This window comes from Galleria mellonella, unplaced genomic scaffold, assembly GCF_026898425.1.
Source record: "Galleria mellonella isolate WM207_F2 unplaced genomic scaffold, CSIRO_AGI_GalMel_v1 utg78, whole genome shotgun sequence".
NCBI classification, from domain to species: domain Eukaryota; kingdom Metazoa; phylum Arthropoda; class Insecta; order Lepidoptera; family Pyralidae; genus Galleria; species Galleria mellonella.
In genome coordinates, this window is record NW_026442151.1 from 157518 (window position 1) to 180468 (window position 22951).

The following is a 22951-nucleotide window of genomic DNA, read 5'->3' on the forward strand; positions in this document are numbered from 1 at the left end:
TGTGACGTTGACATCTGATTTCGCTCGTCGCGATAGGATTTTAATACGAATATTAAATTAATAAATTATCCACCCTGTATAATTAAATTGTAACTAAACTTTTATATACGGGAGATATTTAAGACAAATTAATTAGAAATGTCTTAAACCTCTCATATTAATTTGTCTTATTATGACATTTATATTCATTAAATGAAAAATAATAATTAATAAAAAACTTCAAATTTTAAATTTTAGTATCGTTTATCTCATAAAGAAAGGAAAAAATTAAATATTCCTAAATTTCATTATTATGATTATTATTTACCACTTTCAGATCACCTAGCAAAGAAATTAAAACAATTTTTCAATTATTTCTGTTGAACTATGTCTAGGTTAATAATATGTAAATCTTTCCCAAATCGATAGTAGTTGCTGAGATATCGTCATAGTCGTAGAATAGTGACAGATCTTTATATGTAATCTTTGTCAGATCCGTCAGTATTCTACGACTATGACGATATAGCGCTCCGTTCGGAAAAATCGAAGAAGTCGCATCATAAGGGTTTCTTTGTACTTTTTTGGTAAAGAATGATAAAAAGTGTAGTAAAGTAGTTTTTTTTTTTTTTTATTAAATACAAATCTAAATTTATGTAAAAAACCTTTTAGTCCTAAAAAGTAGATAATAAAAAGTAATCAAGTCTTCAGTTAACTAGTATTTTAATAATATATATTTCTAGAGCGTTAAACCTTTTTTATTTTCTACTTTTCAAGGGCACTAAGTAAAAAACATATACTGACAACCTAGAGTGATTCAGTAGCACATTGCTATGCGTAAATAAGGTCCCGGATTCAATTTCTGATCGATCAAATTTTGGAAACGAACGTTTCTGAATTAGCTCTGGTCTTCAGATATTCGTTACTTGGTTCCTCAAGTCGTTACAAGGTAGGTATCCTAGCTTGAGAACCGGGTCATTTGAGTGACTATGTAGCATTTATTACTACAAAACATATTTTATTGTAGATTATATTATTTATATTAGATACTCTACTCTGCGGTGATGGATAATACGTACTCCTAACAAACTTAATTTAAACTTAAATTAATCAGAATAAAGGCAATAGGCTTGCCCCCTTCCGTAATATATGTCGAGTGATATGCCCATCATAATGGCAAGATTCCGAAAATGTCTTTCACTACGCTATTATGGAATGTAGTTCCTATATAAACCTATATAAAAAGAAGTATCTATGCATATCTTCTTTTTATATAGGTGAATACTTATTACAGAATAGGTTAATATCACATGTTGAACTTACTGTATGGTAAACATCTTATAAACGGATCTCCAGTATACGTAGGTGGACAAGTACATATTGGGTTATGTTTAACAACATTACATTTAGCTTCAACACCGCATGATCCGGTACAAGGATCTATACATTTCTGATTAGAACACGCTTTGTTGGGCGCGCAATCTGAACTAACAACGCATTCTGGTCGACATAATGGTGGGCTGCCTATATATCCTTGTACACAAGTACATACAGCTTGTCCATTTATTTCTCTACATTGGCTATTAGGTCCACATGGCGATGGTAGACACGGATTAGTTTCTACAGGTACTGCAAATAAATGACAAATATAATTATTAATATAAAAATACTCAGAGTGGACAGGATATCAATAACTGAATAATAACTGGAATATGATTTACTTAGTATTTGTATTGCAATTATGTAGTAAATTATTAAGTGTCCAATCTTTATTAATGTTATAAATGTAAAAGTGAGTTTGCTTGTTACTTTACAGCATTTTAACGGCTTAACCAATCGCTAAATTGTAAAATAAAGCAGTATTTAGAGGAAATGTATGAGCTAAAATTTGGAAAGCTTCACTTGTAAAAGCAGTGACAAATATTGTTATATGTGCTGCAATTGATGGCTGGCCCTATTTTAATAGGGCCAGCCATCAATTTTTAGCGAAGGTTTCTATTCAAAATCATGAAGAGCATTTTGAGTAATAATATTGTTAATACAATGTATTTAAATTTTACATTTCAGTAATAAAAAAATATTTGAAAGTATCTTTATTTTTTATTTTGATAATGTCCATGTGACAAAATTTAAGGACTAAGTTTATAGGTAGATATATTAATTGAATTCTTATAAATATAGTAATAGTTAAATGAAAACCCTGTAAGTATGTACCAATAATGATAGATATGCATGTATCAATACAATAAATAATTAGTAAAGAATATGCGTCACATATGTATAAAATGTCTTCCTTTTTGAAATCAGTTAAAAATTATTAAAAAGATGACATATACGTATGAAATTGTAACACACCTTTTATCAATTCACATCCATAAAAAGCATTGCCAGTCATTCCTTGAGGACAACTGCACATAGGAATATGATTTATTACATCACAAATGGCGTTCGTAGCGCATGTTCCTTTGCAAGGATTTACACACTTATTTCTCAAACAAGCCTTTTCTCTTGGGCAATCAGTACTTAACACGCACTCTGGTCGACATCCGATGTACGGATCACCCTGATGTTCCTCAATACAAGAGCATACACCTTCTCTGCATATAGCATTAGTACCACATGGTGATGGATTACATTTATCAATGGGACTATCAGCTTCTACAAACAAAAAATAATTGTTTTATACTTATATATTGTATTAATAAATATAATACAATAAATAAAAAGAATTACAAACCAGGTGGTTTTGGTGTACAAACTGTGAAGGCATCACCAGTATAGCCATCGGGGCATGTACATATAGGATTGTGTCGCGAAACTGAGCATATAGCATTTATACCGCAAGAACCAGGGCAAGGATCTCGACATTTTTGTTGAATACATGCTTGAGAAGTAGGGCATTCTGCATTTATGGTACATTCGGGTCTACAATTTGGTGGAGTGCCAATGTAATTTATCATACAAGCACACGATGGAACGTTTCCTATTTCTTGGCAAATTGAATTTGGTCCACATGGAGATGGTAAACAAGGATTTTTGTATGGTTCCAAAACTGAATTTGAAACAGGTGCTAGAAATAAGAACAAGGTAAAATTAAATATTGTAAAATAATTATGAAAAAATAATTTTTTAATATTATTTATTAATTTGATGATACTTACGTGTTATTGGAATACATCTGGTGAATGGATCACCGGTATATTGTGGTTTACACATGCAAATTGGACTATGATTTATAACTCTACACTCAGTGTTAATTCCACAAGCATTATTACAAGGGTTTTCACATCTCTGATTTATACAAGCTTTATCTTTTGGGCATTCATTGCTTATGATGCATTCTGGATGACAACCCGGGGGAGATCCTATATAATTTGGCAAACAAGAGCATACTGCTTGCTTATTAACTTCTTGACATCTGCTGTTCGGTCCGCATGGAGATGGTTGACAGACATCTACTGGTGTGTTTTGAATTTCTGTAAAAGATATTAATTGTAAAACATGTTACATATTTTATATATATATATATATATATATATATATATATATATATATATATATATATATATATATATATATATATATATATATATATATATATATATATATATATATATATATCTGCAATATTTTTGTAATAATGCAAAAGAACTTACGTTCAGGCGCACAATAACGGAACGGGTCTCCAGTGAAGCCTTGAACACAGGAGCATGATGGAGCATGATTGATGGCTAAACAAAAAGCATTCGGGGCACAGGCTCCTGGACAAGGGTCTTGACATTTATTTTGTACACATGTTTTATCTGATGGACAATCCGTACTTATTAAACATTCTGGTCGACAGCCTTCATATGGATTGCCTTGATAACCAGACACACAAGTGCAAGATCCAGCACCATTAAATTCTTTACATATAGCATTGGCGCCACATGGTGATGGTTGGCACGGAGTTGCCGTATCATATTGTATTTCCTGTTTATGGCATTCTGTAAATGGGTTTCCTGTATAATCTGCCTGACATGAACATGATGGTGAATGGCTTATCACATGACATTCCGCATTTATACCACAAGATCCAATACATGGATCTACACATTTCGTATTGATACAAGCTTTCTGTAGTGGACATTCAGAATTACTTATGCATTCAGGTTTACAATATGGTGGTTTGCCTGTGAACCCAATCATGCAAGAACAGGAAGGAGATCCTAAAATTTCTTTGCAAATGGAATTGGGCCCACAAGGTGATGGTGTACAAGGATTGATCGGTTCGGGTGTGAATTCCTGGAAAACACATCTAACAAATGGGTTTCCAGTATACGAAGATGGGCAGGAACAAATTGGATTATGATTTATGACTTGACATTTAGCTTCGACTCCACAGGCCCCTTGACATGGATTGACGCATTTTCTGTTTGTACATGCTTCACTTGGTGAACAATCAGTGCTTACTATACATTCGGGTCTACAGGAAGGTGGAATTCCAATGAAACCAGATAAACAAGAGCATACTGCTTGCCCATTTACATCTCGACATTGACTGTTAGGCCCACACGGACTGGGCTGGCATGGTTGAGGTTTTTCCACTGAAAATCATAAATTTATTATATTTTTTGTTATTATCCCATAATTTTATTTTTTCTTAAGTAATTCAATAAGATTTTACTATATGAACGACTTCCATGACAGTGGTAGTTATGTATAGTGTTGCGAAAATAAAAATAAAGATTGAGATTCGAATTTCGGTAATAATCGCTTTAAAATATTAACTTTTATAAATTGATTCGTATCTGGAACATCTAGATGTTTGTTGTTTTTCTAGTCAGACTAGGGTTAAAAATCCCGTATTAAACGAATTATAATAAAATTGCTTTATAAAATCTGTCAATATAAATATGCCAGTATGCTAATATTATGTCCATAGCGCGATACGCCTATCCTATCGCCTCGGCGAATCATGCAAAGAAAATTTTTAACATTCCATATGAATGATATGATCGTATAATTATATTATCTATGAATATTAATATTATACACTATTTACCTTCAACGGGGAAACACTGAATAAAAGCATTTCCAGACATCCGTTCAGAACATCGACACATAGGTATATGATTAATAACTTCACAAAGAGCATTCGAAGCACACACATTAACGTTGCAAGGATTTATACATTTGTTTCTTTGACATGCTTTGTCTTGAGGACAATCTGAGCTAAGAACACATTCTGGACGACATTCTACATAAGGATCTCCCTGATACTCCGGAAGACAAGTACATTGCCCGTTATTACATATGGCATTGGCACCACATGGCGATGGATTACAGGGATCTTTTTCATCGTATGTTACTTCTGAAATTAAAATAAGATTTCAAAAGACATGTTAACGTTAAAATAAATATATTGAAGTGACAATAATTTTGTTTTATTTCAAAATAATAGTTACCTTGCAATTCGCATTTAGTAAAAGCATCTCCGATGTAATTTTGCAAACATGTGCAAATTGGCACATTTTTATTTACTGTACATTGGGCATTTAATCCACATGAACCTGGACAAGGGTCTTTACATTTTTTATTTATACAAGCTAAGTTACTTGGGCAGTCTGAATTTATAGTACATTCAGGACGACAACCAGGTGGAGCACCAATATAATTAGATTGACATGAACAAGAAGGTATGCCTCCGATATCTTTACATTCACTAAATGGACCACAAGGAGATGGAAGGCATGGATCTTTTGGAATTTCTATTGGGGCATCGAACATTAATGGATAGCATCGACTAAAAGGATCTCCAGTGAAGCGTTCTATACAAGTACATATTGGGCTATGATTAATAACTTGACATTTAGCATTTTGCCCACATTGTCTTTCACATGGATCACTACATTTCTGAGATATGCATGCTTTGTTTGTTGGACATTCGGCACTAATTACGCATTCTGGTCTACAATTTGGCGGTGAACCACGATATTCAGGACTACAGCTACAAACGGCTTGTTCGTTTATAACTTTACAAATACTGTTCGGTCCGCATGGTGATGGTGAGCATGGATTAGACGGTGGTTCATTTTCTGTAATGAAAAATAGTGTGTAAATATTAAACAAATAATCATATTTGTTATGTACACAAATATTAGAATAAAATAACTTACGTTGCACAAAACAATTATCAAAAGGATTTCCTGTATATCCAGGAATACATGTGCATATAGGTGCATGATTTATTGATTGACATTGAGCATTATTACCGCATGTGCCAGGACAAGGGTCTTGGCATTTATTTTGTTGACAGACCTTATCAGATGGACAATCAGTATTAACACTACATTCTGGTCGACATCCTTCATATGGATTTCCAAAGTATCCAGGAAAGCAAACGCACGAACCGATATTATTTCTTTCTTTACATAAAGCGTTGCTTCCACAAGGTGATGGAGTACACGGAGTAGGTCGTTCTAACGGTACATTTATTTCTTGCACAGTACATGCTACAAATGGATCACCTAAGTAACCTTGAGGACAAACACAATTAGGTGTATGACTGACTACACGACATTGTGCCATTGAACCACAGGCACCAACGCAAGGGTCCGCACATTTGTTATTTATGCAAGCCATGTGGTTCGCACATTCACTGTTACTTGTACATTCGGGACGACAATTCGGCGGGGCTCCTATGAACTCCGGCATGCAGGTGCATATTGGTGACTCATTTAAAGATTGACATATAGAATTTGGACCACAAGGAGATGGCAAACAAGGATTTACTTGTGGTAGCATTGAAGCTGAAATTAAAGAAATAAATTTTAATGCTTTCTACGATATATAATTATACATAATATACATAAATATTATTTTGGTTATGTTTATTATCAATAAATATAAGAATATGTATAGATTATAACTATAATATTATTTCAATTTAGTTCTTATTGTAAATTATTTAGTAAGTATGCACACGACCGGTTTCGAGAAATTTCATTCACAAGCGTATTTACATACAAAGTTTAGAACAGGTATTTCTACAAAATATGTTTTATATACATACGTCGTAAAATGCATCTTCTAAATGGATCTCCTGTATAATCATTAGGACAGGAGCAGATAGGGTTGTGATTTATCACTTCACAAAGCGCACCAATGCCGCAAGCTCCATTACAAGGGTCCACGCATTTATAATTATTGCAAGCCTTATTTAAAGAACATTCGGCACTAGTAGTGCATTCGGGACGGCAAGTTGGTGGATTTCCTGAATAGCCGGGCACGCAAGAACATACAGCAACATTATTTATCTCTCGACATTGACTGTTAGGCCCACAAGGACTTGGATTGCAAGGATTTGTTGGTTGAGGAGCTAAAAAGAAAATAACAAAATTTTTCATTTGTTTTCGCTTCCTGTGTATCCTAAGATATTATTGTTTTTAAAAATATTTTTCTTACCAAACACTACATTACAAGAGACAAACGAATTGCCAGTATGTCCTGCAGGACAACTACACATGGGAATATGATTGATAACTTCACAAATTGCATTGACTCCGCAAGTGTCGGGACAGGGATTTATACATTTTTTCCTCGCACATATTTGATTTTTCAAGCAATCTGTGCTAACTGTACATTCAGGTCGACAACCTATGTAAGGATCGCCCTGGTATTCTGCTAAACATGTGCACACACCGTTATTGCAATCTGCATTGGGACCACAAGGCGATGGATTGCATGCATCTACAGGAGTTGGTTCTGTAAAATAATTCCAATCAATGTCAGTTAATAAATTCCTTCTTTGTAATGAACAATGAACAATTCTATTTCTTTTTATAAAGTCCTATCCTCTCTATCACATTCAGCTGTGTGCTAAGTTAGGATATGACCTACCTGTACTTAATTTAATTTAAAACTGTTCAATAGTTTTTGCATGAAAAGTTAACAAACATCCATCCGTTTATTCATACGTTCTTAGAAATTTCCGCATTTATAATATTATAACAACTAATTAAAACATGCAAGTAGGTGAGTTCATAGTATATACATATTCATCTAAGATAAATATAACATACATACAGATACATACCTTCTGCTTGCTTGAATGTACACACATTGAATGGATCGCCCTTAAAACCTTCGTTGCATGTGCAAATAGAAACGTGATTTATAACTTTACACTGAGCATTTAATCCACACGAACCGAGGCAAGGATCTGAACATTTTTCTCTAATACAAGCGAGAGAACTAATACAATCTTGGTTTGTTATACATTCGGGTCGACAATTTGGAGGACTTCCAAAGTATCCAGAAGAACATGAACATGAGGGTTGTACACCGGAAATACGACAAATAGCATTTGGACCGCACGGGGAAGGCACACATGGATCTGTTATTTCATGTATAGTTGGCTGTGGTTCTAAAAATAAATATTTTATTATTATTACTGTATATTAAAAATTAATAAATATCAAATATATTGTTATAATCAAATATTAGTTTATATACCTGGTTTAGGATAGCATCTTGTAAATGGATCTCCCGTAAAACCTGACCTGCAGCTACATATAGGGTTATGATTAAATACTCTACATTCAGACTGTAGACCACAAGTTTTAAGACATGGATTAACGCATTTTTTATTAACACAAGCCTTGTCTGAAGAACAATCAGAATTCAGTAAACATTCAGGTTTGCATGAAGGCGGTTTACCAATGAAATTGGTTAAACAGCTACATATAGCTTGGTCATTTACTACTTTACATTGGCTATTCGGACCACATGGACTTGGATGACAGACGTTGACTGGAGTATCTTGTGCTAAAGAGATAAAAGTAATATTATTATTATAACATATAAATAATATATAAAAAGTAAAACAATTTTGTTACATTATTTTTGCGTTCAATCTAGCAAAAAAATACTTACGAGGTATTGGATTGCAGCGTCTAAAAGCATCACCTGTATAACCAGTAAAGCAAGTACATGATGGAGAGTGATTTACTGTTGTACATTCGGCATTTATTCCACATGTACCTGGACATGGATTCTGGCACTTATTTCTTATACAGGCTTTATTTCCTGAACAATCTGAATCAGTTACACATTCTGGACGACAACCTTCATACGGATTTCCAAAATATCCATTATTGCAAATACAGGATCCCACTTTATTTTGTTCTTTACAAATAGCGTTAGGGCCGCAAGGCGAGGGAGAACATGGTGTTAAAATTTCTGTTGGTGTTTGTAAAAGACATTGTGTGAATGGGTCTCCAACATAGCCTTGTGGGCATACACACATAGCGGAATGACTAACTACACGGCATTCTGCGTTGGTACCACAAGCCCTAATACAAGGATCTTTACATTTTTGATTCATACAAGCCAAATGAATTGCGCATTCACTATTACTTATGCATTTTGGTTTACAATATGGTGGTTGACCTTTATATTCAGGCATACAGGTGCACGACGGAGTGCCATCTACATCCTGACATATAGAATTAGGTCCACAAGGTGATGGTTGACATGGATTTATGATTACAGGAGGAGCATCTAAAACAATTATATGATTATTAAAATATTGGATAGATAAATAAGTCCTGCATTATAATTATATAATAGAAATATTAGTTAAATAGAATTAATTAGTATTTTTCTGTATATATAATAAAATTATTTAACACCTATTTTAAGAAAAAATATTAGTTAATACTTCAAAATTGTATACATTCTTACTTGATATAAAGGTACACTCCACAAATGGATCACCAGAATGGGCCGGTGGGCAGGTACAAATTGGATTATGATTAATAACTTCACACATAGCTTTCAGTCCGCACGCTCCAATACAAGGATTTACACATTTCTGATTTGTACAGGCTTTATTTTGTGGACATTCTGCACTACCAACACATTCCGGTCTACAAGCAGGTGGTATACCCAAATATGTTGGCAAACATGAACAAACGGCTTGGTTATTAATCTCTCGGCATTGACTGTTGGGCCCACATACTGCAGTGCTACATGGGTTCCCAGTAGGAGGCGCTGTGGAAATAAAAATATTATATATAATGATAAAAAGAATATTATTATAAAGATCTGACTAATGTAACTGTATTTACCTATAGATAATAATATATTTCAGTAAAACCATCGTGCACATAAAGGTGAATCTTAAATGAATGTATAGTATAAATCTTTAATTTTTGTTTCCTATTTCTAGTGCTTCTCAATAAAAGGTATTCTGTTAAAAAGTATTTTGTCTGTTCTGTGTGTATGTATTTAGTTTATGTTTAGTTAAGCCTGAATCTGATGTTATATTTAATCAACTTCATAAATTTCTACGTATATAAGTATTTAGTGGTTTCAAATATGTTATCTTTCTATTAGGTATATCGAAAGCGTTGTGAATCTTACTAATATTATAAATGTAAAACTTTGATAAAAATGTTTAAATATTATATTATACTATATATTATATACTATTTTTAAGAGAGACGAGCTTTATAAATAATATATAATATATATATATATATTTTATCATTTTCCGTCAGGTGCCCAGTCAGATTACTACTCTAAGTTGCAATAAAAAATTAGGTATATAATATGAGATGGTGTCGTATTTAATAATTTGAAATTTTTTATGTCTGTATATATGTCTATAGGTAACGGTTACCACTTCCCATCAGATGGGCTGTCAGCTTGTTTACCATTCTAAGTCGTATACAAATAAATCATGTTCGTCTAGCGACAGTTTATGGTAAGTTGAATTTTAAGTAAGTTATAAAAATCCATATTTAATGTAGATAAATAGAATGTTTCGTGAAATTATTTACCATTGCAGTAGTTCAAATATTTAAAAATAATTAGAGAAAGCTATGATTTAAAAAATACAATAACATACCTTGGACCGGGTTGCATATTACAAATGCATTTCCAGTAAATCCATTTTGGCAACTACACATAGGAATATGGTTAACTACTTGACAAGCAGCATTTTGACCGCATGCGTTGGTACATGGGTCGACGCATTTTCTTTGTACACAAGCTTTGGTCTGGTCACATTCTGTACTGAATATACATTCTGGACGACAGTTGAAGTACGGATCACCTTGATATTCGGGTAAACATTGACATTGGCCATCAACACATTCTGCATTTGCACCGCAACGTATATTTGCACAAGCATCTACGACTGAAGGTTCAACTAAAACAAAAATAGACTGTTAAAACTGAGATTTTAATTAATTAATAATTACCAAGTTTCATGATTTTTCTATTTTTTACCTACCTTGTATTGGTTTCAATTTACAACTAGTGAATGGATCTCCTATATAACCCTCTATACAAGTACAAATTGGAATATGATTAAGTACAGTGCATGTAGCAGATAGCCCACAGGCACCGGGGCATGGATCTTGGCATCTTGAATTTATACAAGCACGATCACTGGGACAATCAGAGTGTATAGTGCATTCCGGTCTACAATTTGGTGGACTGCCCACAAAAGTAGGTAAGCATGAACATGATGGATTATTCCCAATATTACGGCATTCTGAATTAGGACCACATGGAGACGGTATACATGGATTAATAACATCTAGAGGCATATCATCTGAAAATATAAATAATGAAATGTTATAACTAAAAATTATTGGTTTTCAATATCTGTAGAAAATATAATATTAAAGTCAATTTGAAATCCGTTCGTTCACTTGTTGTTTGGTTATAATTATTTTGTTTAATTCCACTACCATTAATATATGTGTGACTGCTAACACTCGAAGATTGATTACTATTGTTATTACTAGATGTTGATGGCTAATACGAAAGGTATAACCTTCCAACTGATATTAACCAATTGTTATTTCATCAAAATACATTTAAACAAAATCATTCTAATCAAATAACGGGTGGTAAGGATTTTCGCAAAATAACTCCTAGTTCGTTATATATGCGTTCATTTATCTGTAATACTTTTTTAAATACTATAGTAATATAAATTATATCAAAGACTATTTTTATTTTTAAATTTATATCAAAAGATACTTACTTCTTACAGGAGTGCAAATGGTGAAAGGATCTCCAGTAAATGAAGGATTGCATGAACAAATTGGACTATGATTAATAACTTTGCAGTTTGTATTCTGACCACATGGTTTAGGACATGGATCTATACATTTATTATTAACACAAGCTTTGTTTTGTGAACACTCAGAGCTCACAACACATTCTGGACGACAATTAGGAGGAGATCCTACATATTCCGGTAGACATGAGCATACAGCTTGATTATTAATATTTTTGCACTGGCTATTAGGACCGCATGGAGATGGATAACATATATCAACAGGAGCTGATGGTGTTATTGGTTCTGAAATCATACATAAACATATAAAAACTTCAAATCTTTATATACTATATAAAAATTTACAAGGATTTAGATATTAACATAAAAATATCCTACCTTGGTAGACGCAATATCTAAATGGATCTCCCGTATATCCGGACTTACAAGTGCATAAGGGTACATGATTTACTGCTTGGCATTCGGCATAGTTACCACAGCTTCCAGGGCATGGGTTTGCACATTTATTATTAATACACGCCATATTAGAGGGGCAATCGGTATTAACTACACATTCTGGTCGACAGCCTTCGTATGGATTTCCAATATAACTCTCGATGCACGAACATGATCCTGCATTGTTTCTTTCCTTACATATTGCATTAATTCCACATGGCGAAGGCGAACATGGTGTAGTAATCGGCTCTGAATAGATAGGCTCTTGAATACAATTGAATAATGGATCTCCAGTAAATCCAATAGGACATAAGCAAATCGGTGAATGACTAACAACTCTGCATTCTGCATTTGGAGCACACGCACCTTCGCAAGGATTTTTACATTTCATATTAATACAAGACATATGCGTAGAACATTCTTCATTGCTTACACATTCTGGTCTACAATTCGGAGGTTGGCCAACATATCCTTGTAAACATGTACACGTGGGTACGTCATTAACCTCTCTGCAAAGTGAGTTAGGTCCACACGGAGACGGTGTACATGGATTCACAGGTTCTGGTATGCTTTCTGCTGTGATAAGTAAGTAAGAATATAAAAATTAATATTTTACAATATTTCCTTGCATCACAATGTAATAGCAGAGTAAAGATGAGTAGGTTAACTTCAGCCGTTTAGGAGATCTTATTATGTCTCCTTCTGTGCGAACGAGATTAACACTGGTACTTGCTGAAATACAGCGTTGTAACAGACGGACGGAGAAATAGACGGATAATGACGCAACATTAGAGTTTATACTCTTGGTATGGACTCTATGGTATGGACCTGACCTTTGTATTTTTAGGTATGGAATCTTAAAAACTACCCAATGTATACTCTTATAAGTTACAAATAAAGAAATTTCCATATGGTTCTGGCATAGAATGGGCCACCCTTTCCTTTCCCGTGGATATCGTAAAAGGCGATTGAGGTATTTTAATAGTCAAGGAATGGGCAGCATCGTCACTCTTTATACATCGTCAAAGACTAACTGCGGTTGCCAACCCACCTACCGATCATGGCAACTACTGGCAAAACCCCCTAGTAGGGACAGGCATATGGTTCAGTAGTAGCAGTTAATAAAGAAATTATTGTATTCTATTTCTTTCAAATTATAAACCTGACTGGTCACATTCATACATAAAAACTAAAACTTATTGGAAATATTTGCGTAGTTACTCGTTCAACGCGGTATACGCGTGAAGTAATGTCATTGACCGTTTGCCGACTACGCGCACAGACAACGAATGTGAGCCTCAGCGATTGTGTAACCCGCGATTACAATAATGTGCATGTTATGTTGCATCCGTACTGACACGCACACATTTAAGCTGCGTTTGATACCCGCTTTATAAATTACTCTTCTTAACTCTTCTTTTTAAAATTACTCTTCTTTACTCTGGTAAATAGTATATATGACATGGAAACCTCAAAATATAGTGAATATACTACATGTATACTTACGGAGTTTAAAACATCTAGAAAATGGATCTCCTGAATATGTTGTTGGACAAGTGCATATGGGATTATGATTTACTACTTTACACTCAGAATTTACGCCGCATGAACCAACACAGGGATCAACACAACGTTGATTACTGCATGCGCGGTTCAGCGAGCACTCGGAGCTTATGGTACATTCAGGACGGCAAGAAGGTGGCGATCCGATATTATTTGGAGCGCACGAGCATGCAGCTTGTCCATTTATTTCTTTGCACTGACTATTAGGACCACATGGTGATGGTTGACAAGGATTTACAGGAGTTGATTCTGAAATTAATATATTATAAAATATGTTTATTTACATAATAATTAAATAAATATTACTATCCCGTACGATATATACTCAATGTTTTACCTATAATAGGTCTACACTCCGTAAAAGCGTTGCCTGTCATACGTTCGGGACAACTACACATAGGTATGTGATTTACCACGTTGCAAATTGCATTAGATGCACAAGTGCCAGGACAAGGATCTTTGCACTTATTTTTTATACATGCTTGAGTACGGTCACATTCAGAACTTTGTACGCATTCTGGCCGACATTCAAGATACGGGTCACCTTGGAAGTCCCCAATACAATTACATTTTCCTTCAAAACACTCAGCATTTGCTCCACAAGGAGACGGATTACACGGGTCTTCATTTACTGAAAATTAAAAATTATTTAATATAACAATATTATAAATAAAACTATTAACAATCTTGTTAATAAAATAACCAGTGAAATAAAACTGAAATAATTATTATATTAATAACACTTACCTATTAATGGGATAACAGTACATTGTGTAAATGCGTTACCAGTGTAATTTTCAATACATGTACACACTGAAATATGTTTTAAAACTTGGCAATTAGCATTAATTCCACAAGAACCTGGACAAGGATCTTTACATTTCTGATTGATACAGGCCAGATTACTAGCGCAGTCCTCATTAATAGAGCATTCAGGTCTACAATTCGGTGGACTGCCCTCGAAATTTGGAAGACATGAACAGGACGGTATACCACGGAGATTTTGACATATCGAATTTGGACCACAAGGTGATGGCATACAGGGATCCTTTTGAAGTGGGTAATCATTAATTGGAGCTGCAATATAATATATTTATTATATTATAATAACATTACTTATAATTGTATGTTAATATATTGTTATACTAATTTACAAAAATAAAATACCTGTTTGAATATGATAGCATCTTGAAAATGGATCTCCTGTATATCTATTTTGACATGTACAAATTGGACTATGATTGATAACTCTGCAATCAGTAAACTGACCGCACGGTCCTGGACATGGAGATACACATTTTTGATTTTGACAAGCTTTATCTGTAGGACATTCAGCGCTTACTACACATTCTGGTCTACAATTTGGAGGAGATCCTCTATATTCAGGTATACAAGAGCATACACTCTGTCCATTTGATACGCGACATTGACTATTTGGACCACAAGGTGAAGGTTCGCATGGAGTTACTTTTTCAATTTCTTGTGCTGTACAAAACAAAAAATATATTTAATAAGAATATGGGTAATATTGTATTAATACTTTTATTACAAATGTTAAAGTTTGTAAATTCTTTCATATATTGAGATGTTTATTATTCAATGACGCTTAAACGATTGAACGGATTTAAATAAATAAATTTGTTACACGGGTTAAAACCGCAGGAAACAGTATTTCATAATTTAAAGAATAAAAAACTTACCTTTTTTACTACATTGTCTGAATGGATCACCAGTATATCCATTTTGACACATACACAGAGGCGAATGATTAACAACAACACAGTCAGCAAATGCTGCACAAGTTCCTGGACAGGGATCAATACATTTATTTCTAGTACAAGCTTTATTACTAGGGCAGTCTGAGTTTATTAAACATTCTGGATGACATCCTTCATACGGGTTACCGAAGTAACCGTTTACGCATATACAAGCCCCAGCTCCAAATTGTTCACGACATTCTGCGTTTGGTCCACATGGTGATGGCGTACATGGAGATAAAGGCTCCATCTGTATGATCGGATTTTGTATACATTGTACTGATGCATCTCCAGTATAACCAGCGGGGCAAATACACATCGGCGTGTGACTTACTACTCGACATTCGGCATTAATACCACATGCTTGTGTACAGGGATTTTGACATTTTCTATTTATACAAGCCATTTGCGGCGCGCATTCGCTATTAGTAATACATTCAGGACGACAATTTGGGGGTGCACCAATATATTCTGCTAAACATTGACACGTTGGAATTTCACCATTGCTTGGCTGGCAAATCGAATTAGGCCCACATGGAGATGGAAGGCATGGATTTACTGGTGTTGGGTTATTTATAACGGCTGAAACATAAAACAATAGTTATTGTTGTTAAAACAATTATAGATATTTTGATTATTTAATGGACGAAGTTGTAATGGTTGCTCTGCTAGCATTATTGGTATACGCTAGCGAGATATCAGTTAGAAATGATAGGATGAAAGCAGGTCAGCTGGACCATCATCGTGTAGAATTTGACAACAATGAACCATGATGGCTTCCGAAGAAATCGCGTGGAGGACGACCTGATAGGGAATATTACTAGCAATTGGGTTGTTAGACCCCGATACTAACAACCTCTTTTATCTTTGGTACTTTGGTTATTAAATAAAAAAGAACTTACGCATATTTAAACATCTAGTAAACGGATCTCCTGTTAAATCTTTAGGACAGGAACAAACAGGATTATGGTTAATGACTTGACATTCGGCAGCTACACCACAAGTTCCTTGACAGGGATTTATACATTTTTGATTGCTACATGCTTTATTAAGTGGGCAGTCGGAACTTGCTACACATTCTGGACGACAAGCAGGCGGTGCGCCGCGATATCCAAAGAGACATGAACACACCGCTTGTTGATTGATCTCTCTACACTGACTGTTGGGGCCGCAAGGACTTGGTTGACACGGGTTTGTTGGAATATTTTCTGAAAATAATAAATATTTGAAAAACTAATTATACGTTTTAAGCACTTATTGTAATAAAAATTATAAATCGTATTAATATCGAATAGCAGAGAGTAACATTAAATGATTGAGTTTATTAAATGTACGAGTAATATAATGTGCAAAATAATAAATAGTTACTAAATATTTACCTCGAATTGGATCACATTGTATAAATGCATTTCCAGTTGTTTTTGCTGGGCATATACACACAGCCATATGGTTGACAACCTGGCAGATGGCGTTAGTACCGCAAGTTTGAATGCATGGATCGACACAACGGTTCTTAGCACATGCTTTATTTATAGGACAGTCTGAACTAATTGTGCATTCTGGTCTACATCCAAAATATGGATCACCGCTGTATTCCGGTAAGCATGTACAGACACCATTATTACAAATGGCGTTGGATCCACATGGTGATGGATTACATGGATCTGTGACTGTTGGTTCTAGAGAAAAAACAAAACATTATATTTGAATATTATAAAGGTTTCTTTTTTATTTTCTAATAAGTAATATTTTAATACTATTAAAAATCCGTTCTTACCTTTTAATATGATAAATGAACAGGAATTAAATGGATCACCAGCGTAACCTTTCAAACATGTACAAATTGATACATGATTTTGTACTCGGCATTCTGCATTTAAACCGCATGTTCCTGGACATGGATCCATACATTTCTCGTTAATACAGGCCTTGTCACTAGGGCAATCTGTATTTATAGTACACTCTGGACGACAGTTTGGAGGGCTACCAGTATATTGCGATAAACAGGAGCAAGAAGGTACACCATTAACGTCACGACATTGAGAAAACGGACCACATGGGGATGGTAGACAAGGATTTGATGGCGTAGAATCAAGCTCAATATCTATAAATAAAACATAAAAAAATAAGTTAAAAGCAGTTAGAAGTATTATTATTATTATTAATAATATTTAAGTAATTTAATATATATGTAACATGTTTTGGAATATATACCTGGTATTTTATAGCATCTATTAAATGGGTCACCAGTGTACTTTATCCGACAAGAACAAATTGGGCTATGATTAATCACTTTACATTCAGCGTTTTGTCCACATACACCTTCACAAGGATTTCTGCATTTTCTACGTATACAAGCATGTTGTTGATTACATTCTGAGCTTACGACACACTCAGGTCTACAAGCAGGCGGTGCTCCTACGAAATCGGACTGACAGGTACATACAGCTTGGTTATTAGAAACTTTACAAATGCTATTAGGTCCACAGGGGGATGGTACGCATGGATCTCTAGACACAGGAGGAGTATCTGAAAATATTTAATTCACTATTAAAATAAAGAAATTTTAAACAAGTTTATTGTATTTCAAATAAATTCTATTCCATAGTCATTATTAAAGTACATAAAAATATTTCTAACCTGCAATGTTTTCGTAACAATTTACGTAGGGATCCCCCGTTAGTCCTTGTAAGCATTCACATTTTGGACTATGATTAATAACACTGCAAACGGCGTTGCGCCCACAAATATTGCTGCACGGATTTTTACATTTATTTTGAATACAAGCAAGATTGCTGCTACAATCTGAATTTACGATACATTCTGGTCGACAACCTTCATATGGGTTACCAATATATTCGGGTAAACATACACATGCTCCAGCAGGCCCTTGTTCTTTACAAACGGCATTAGGTCCACACGGCGACGGCGAACAAGGTGTAAGTGGGAAATCTATTACTCTACATTCTATAAATGCATCTCCACTATATCCTGGTGGACATAGACATTGTGGAGCATGACTTATAACTCTACATACAGCATTATTACCACATGAACCAGGACATGGATCTTTGCATTTATTATTTATACACGCCAACTCGTTAGGACATTCTGAATTGGCTATGCATTCTGGGCGACAATTAGGTGGACTGCCTATATAATCAACAAGACAAGCACATGATGGAGAGCCTCCTACTTCTTTGCATTCAGAATTTGGGCCGCAAGGAGATGGTAAACATGGATTTATATAAGGTTCCTTGATATCTGAAACATTATTTAAATAATTGTATGTGAATATTTAATATTATTTTAACAAATGGTAATATTTTTTGTTTTACTGATTTTGACTATTAATGAATAAAATTTATTAAGCAAATAGTTATCATGTAATTTATTCAATAAGTTTAATTATTAGATATAACACATACCTTCAATAACACAACGTTTAAATGGATCACCAGTGTATCCACGTGGACAGGAACAAATGGGATTATGATTTATTACTTGACATTCAGCGCCAACTCCACAATTACCTTTACATGGGTCAATACAACGCTGATTTGAACAAGCTTTATTTAATGGGCATTCTGCGCTGGAAACACATTCAGGTCGACATGTGGGCGGAGCACTTACATATCCAGATAGACACGAGCAAATAGCTTGACCGTTTATCTCTCGGCACTGACTGTTAGGTCCGCATGGTGATGGATTACATGGATTCAAGACTTCAATAACAATTTTTCTACATTCCAAAAAGGCATTTCCGGAATAACCCTCAGAACAAGAGCATAAAGGAATATGGTTGTACACACTGCAAATTGCACTTTTACCACAAGTATTAATACATGGATCGATGCATTTATTTTTTAGGCATGCTTTATTATGTGGACAATCAGTACTCGTCAAACATTCAGGTCGACAACCAACGTACGGATCGCCTTGGTATTCGGGTAAACACTTGCATATACCATTACTGCATTCTGTATTTGCACCGCATGGTGATGGATTACACGAGTCCAGTTCTGAAATATCTAAGAACAAAAATATATAATTTTAAATTGCATGCAAGTTTTTATATATCTTTAATTTTTTTATAAATCAAGCTAATAAACTAATAAGAAACAATGATTAATTTTATAATCTTTTGTTTTTGTGTCTAAATCTTTGAATCAATTTATATTATAATCTTAATTAGTCTATACTATTATTATAAAAAGGAAAGATTATATTTTTTGTATGTTTGTTTATCTTACATCTCTATCTGTGGGCGATTTTTATAGGTGAATTTATAAAATCGGTCAAATATTTTTTTTTAAGTTTATCGAATACAAACAAAAAATGTCTTCTCTTTAGATAAAGATTAGATAAAAAAAAAATTAAAGAAATTTTTTATGACTACATATTATAATATACCTATCTAATACTTATTAAAACTGGGTATAAGTGAGATAAATGATGAGACTTTGAAAAAAGCGATGAGCTTGGGTATAGAATATTCGAGTATATATTATTTAGTATTATTTGATCTACTCCAAAATAAAAATAAAAACGAACTTACCATCTTCTTCAGGCATGGGAAGACACCTCGTAAATGGATCACCTGTATAATATTCAATACAGCCACACTGAGCGATATGATTAAAAACAGTACACACAGCGTTTAGACCACAAGCTCCAGGACAAGGATCGCGACATTTTTCATTCATGCAAGCTTGGTTGCTAGGACATTCAGAATTTATGGTGCATTCTGGTCGACAATTAGGTGGATTACCCACATAATTAGATAAACATGCGCATGAAGGAGCATCTCTGACATTTCTACATTCTGCATATAAACCGCAAGGCGATGGAACACAAGGGTCGGGGCGTGGTGAGTTTTCGGGTGGCCTCATAACTGAAAATATACAAACAGGAATAAAAAAATTAATTATATTCTTCTCTATTTGACGAATTAACAATATTTATTAATAAAATTGTTTCTTACTTTTTATAGGATAGCATGTAGTAAATGGATTTCCAGTCAGTCCTATTTTACAGACGCAAATTGGGCTATGATTGATTACGTTACAATTTGCATTTTCCCCACATGTACCGATACATGGATTTGTGCATTTTTGATTCTTACAGGCTAAATGTGATGGACATTCCGAACTAACAACACATTCTGGGCGGCAATTTGGAGGTGCGCCGATGAAATTTAATAAACAAGAACACGCTGCCTGCCCGTTTATTTCTTTGCATTGGCTATTTGCTCCACATGGCGAAGGATTGCATGGATTCTTTTCCACAACTTGAGCTATAATATATTTTATTAGAATATTAATAATACTTCTGGCATTATGGTCATGTTATAGTTGTAATTACACTATACAACTCAGAGTTTAGTTTGTAAGATGATAATAATATGAAACATAATTTTTTTACTGGTTTAGTTATATTGACATTTTGCTGTAAAGTAATATTGGCGTATTTTATATACGCTAATATCACTATTCATATTTTTTTGTAATGTGTCAGTAAGTTAATAAATTACTTAGTATAATTTTGAACTATCAGAGAATACTGTGATTTGTATAATATGTATATAAATCGATACTTACGTTCAATGAGAATTGTACAAGCACTAAACGGATTACCAGTATATCCCGTTTGACATATACATGTTGGCATGTGATTGTTAACTTGACATAGCGCATTTGAGCCACATGTACCAGGACAAGGATCGATACATTTCAGCCTATTACAAGCTCTATTAAGAGGACAATCAGAATTTATGACGCACTCTGGTCGACAGCCTTCATAAGGATTTCCGGAATATCCATCTAAACATTGACATGAACCAATTCTGTTTTGTTCTCTGCAAACAGCATTCGAACCACATGGACTTGGACTACAAGGAGTTAAAACTTCTGGCGATTCCATAATTGTTTGTGGACTACAATAAGAAAATGGATCTCCGGTGTAACCTTCTTGACATATGCACATTGGTGCATGACTTACAACTCTACATTCTGCATTAGAACCGCAAATTCCGATGCATGGATTCGAGCATTTGTTATTCAAACATGCCAAATTATAATCACATTCACTATTACTGATACATTCCGGTCGACAGTTTGGAGGTGATCCTTTAAAAGTTGGTAAGCATGCACATATTGGATTTTCTCCGCTCATTTTACAAATCGAGTTTGGGCCACATGGGGACGGTTCGCATGGGTTTACTTGAATCTTGTCTTGTACTGAAAGTAAAAATTTATAATAAAGTAAATGTAATATAAAAATAAATTTTTATAAATATGTATTTACATTAGTATTAAATTACCTTTAATAGAACATTTTACAAATGGATCTCCAGTAAATGATGGTGGGCATGTGCAAATTGGACTGTGGTTTATTACATCACATATAGCTCCGGAACCACAAGCACCGATGCAAGGATTTACACATTTTTGATTATTGCAAGCTTCCTTTAATGGACATTCTAGACTGACAACACATTCAGGTCGACAATTAGGTGGACTGCCTCGATATCCCGATACGCATGAGCAAACTGCTTGGCCATTTGATTGTCGGCATTGACTGTTAGGGCCACATGGTGTAGGATTACAAGGATTTATTGATACAACTGAAATAGTATATAATAAATTCATAATTACATTTTTAATTAATGTGGTGACATAATTATTTAATAATGCATCTCTTTATTAGTTAAACAAATAAATAGTTATAGATACAGGCAGATATACTTTTTTGGTAAATAAACAAAACCATATATTAATTTATTTTTAAGATTTAACGCAACATGATTGCAGATAAATAGTAGTAGGTATATACATAACAATATCTATATACCTGATTGTTAGTATTGCCGAAGTTTCGAAATTAACAAATTTAAAACGATCTAATACATGTACTCATGATTTATAATTTGTGTGACAAAGATTGTCAAAAGGAGGCATAAAAATTTGCAATAAAAACTAGGTAAAAAATTTATGCCAAAGTACTTTAATAACTATGTATGACCTAACACAAATATTTGATAAATATTATGTCAAAGAATTATCACTAAATTTTAATAAAATAATTATACTGATCAAACTAATCTTATGAGACATATATCACCGAGATATAGCGCTATGAC

General features: G+C 34.0%; 1 protein-coding gene across 9 annotated transcripts in view; it reads right to left on the reverse strand.

Moving 5' to 3' along the window:
* LOC113517650 (uncharacterized) overlaps nucleotides 1–22951 on the reverse strand; it is a 124405-nt gene that overhangs the window by 26968 nt on the left and 74486 nt on the right. For 8 of the 9 annotated variants that reach the window (XM_052901556.1, XM_052901554.1, XM_052901553.1 and 5 more), the window contains 33 exons: nucleotides 22133–22435; nucleotides 21411–22049; nucleotides 20795–21106; nucleotides 20369–20704; nucleotides 19239–19841; nucleotides 18451–19074; nucleotides 18025–18339; nucleotides 17588–17914; nucleotides 17190–17489; nucleotides 16713–17018; nucleotides 15754–16392; nucleotides 15221–15538; nucleotides 14801–15130; nucleotides 14391–14684; nucleotides 13997–14302; nucleotides 12434–13066; nucleotides 12020–12340; nucleotides 11258–11581; nucleotides 10871–11173; nucleotides 9703–10011; nucleotides 8893–9519; nucleotides 8473–8784; nucleotides 8054–8383; nucleotides 7423–7722; nucleotides 7031–7336; nucleotides 6135–6767; nucleotides 5424–6053; nucleotides 5021–5329; nucleotides 3633–4562; nucleotides 3138–3452; nucleotides 2714–3046; nucleotides 2332–2634; nucleotides 1300–1605 (listed from right to left, as the gene is read on the reverse strand). In XM_052901556.1, the coding sequence (XP_052757516.1) occupies nucleotides 1300–1605; nucleotides 2332–2634; nucleotides 2714–3046; nucleotides 3138–3452; nucleotides 3633–4562; nucleotides 5021–5329; nucleotides 5424–6053; nucleotides 6135–6767; nucleotides 7031–7336; nucleotides 7423–7722; nucleotides 8054–8383; nucleotides 8473–8784; nucleotides 8893–9519; nucleotides 9703–10011; nucleotides 10871–11173; nucleotides 11258–11581; nucleotides 12020–12340; nucleotides 12434–13066; nucleotides 13997–14302; nucleotides 14391–14684; nucleotides 14801–15130; nucleotides 15221–15538; nucleotides 15754–16392; nucleotides 16713–17018; nucleotides 17190–17489; nucleotides 17588–17914; nucleotides 18025–18339; nucleotides 18451–19074; nucleotides 19239–19841; nucleotides 20369–20704; nucleotides 20795–21106; nucleotides 21411–22049; nucleotides 22133–22435 (13476 nt within the window). The remainder of the gene's footprint in view (nucleotides 1–1299; nucleotides 1606–2331; nucleotides 2635–2713; nucleotides 3047–3137; nucleotides 3453–3632; nucleotides 4563–5020; nucleotides 5330–5423; nucleotides 6054–6134; nucleotides 6768–7030; nucleotides 7337–7422; nucleotides 7723–8053; nucleotides 8384–8472; nucleotides 8785–8892; nucleotides 9520–9702; nucleotides 10012–10870; nucleotides 11174–11257; nucleotides 11582–12019; nucleotides 12341–12433; nucleotides 13067–13996; nucleotides 14303–14390; nucleotides 14685–14800; nucleotides 15131–15220; nucleotides 15539–15753; nucleotides 16393–16712; nucleotides 17019–17189; nucleotides 17490–17587; nucleotides 17915–18024; nucleotides 18340–18450; nucleotides 19075–19238; nucleotides 19842–20368; nucleotides 20705–20794; nucleotides 21107–21410; nucleotides 22050–22132; nucleotides 22436–22951) is intronic. The other variant, XM_052901551.1, reaches the window with a different exon arrangement.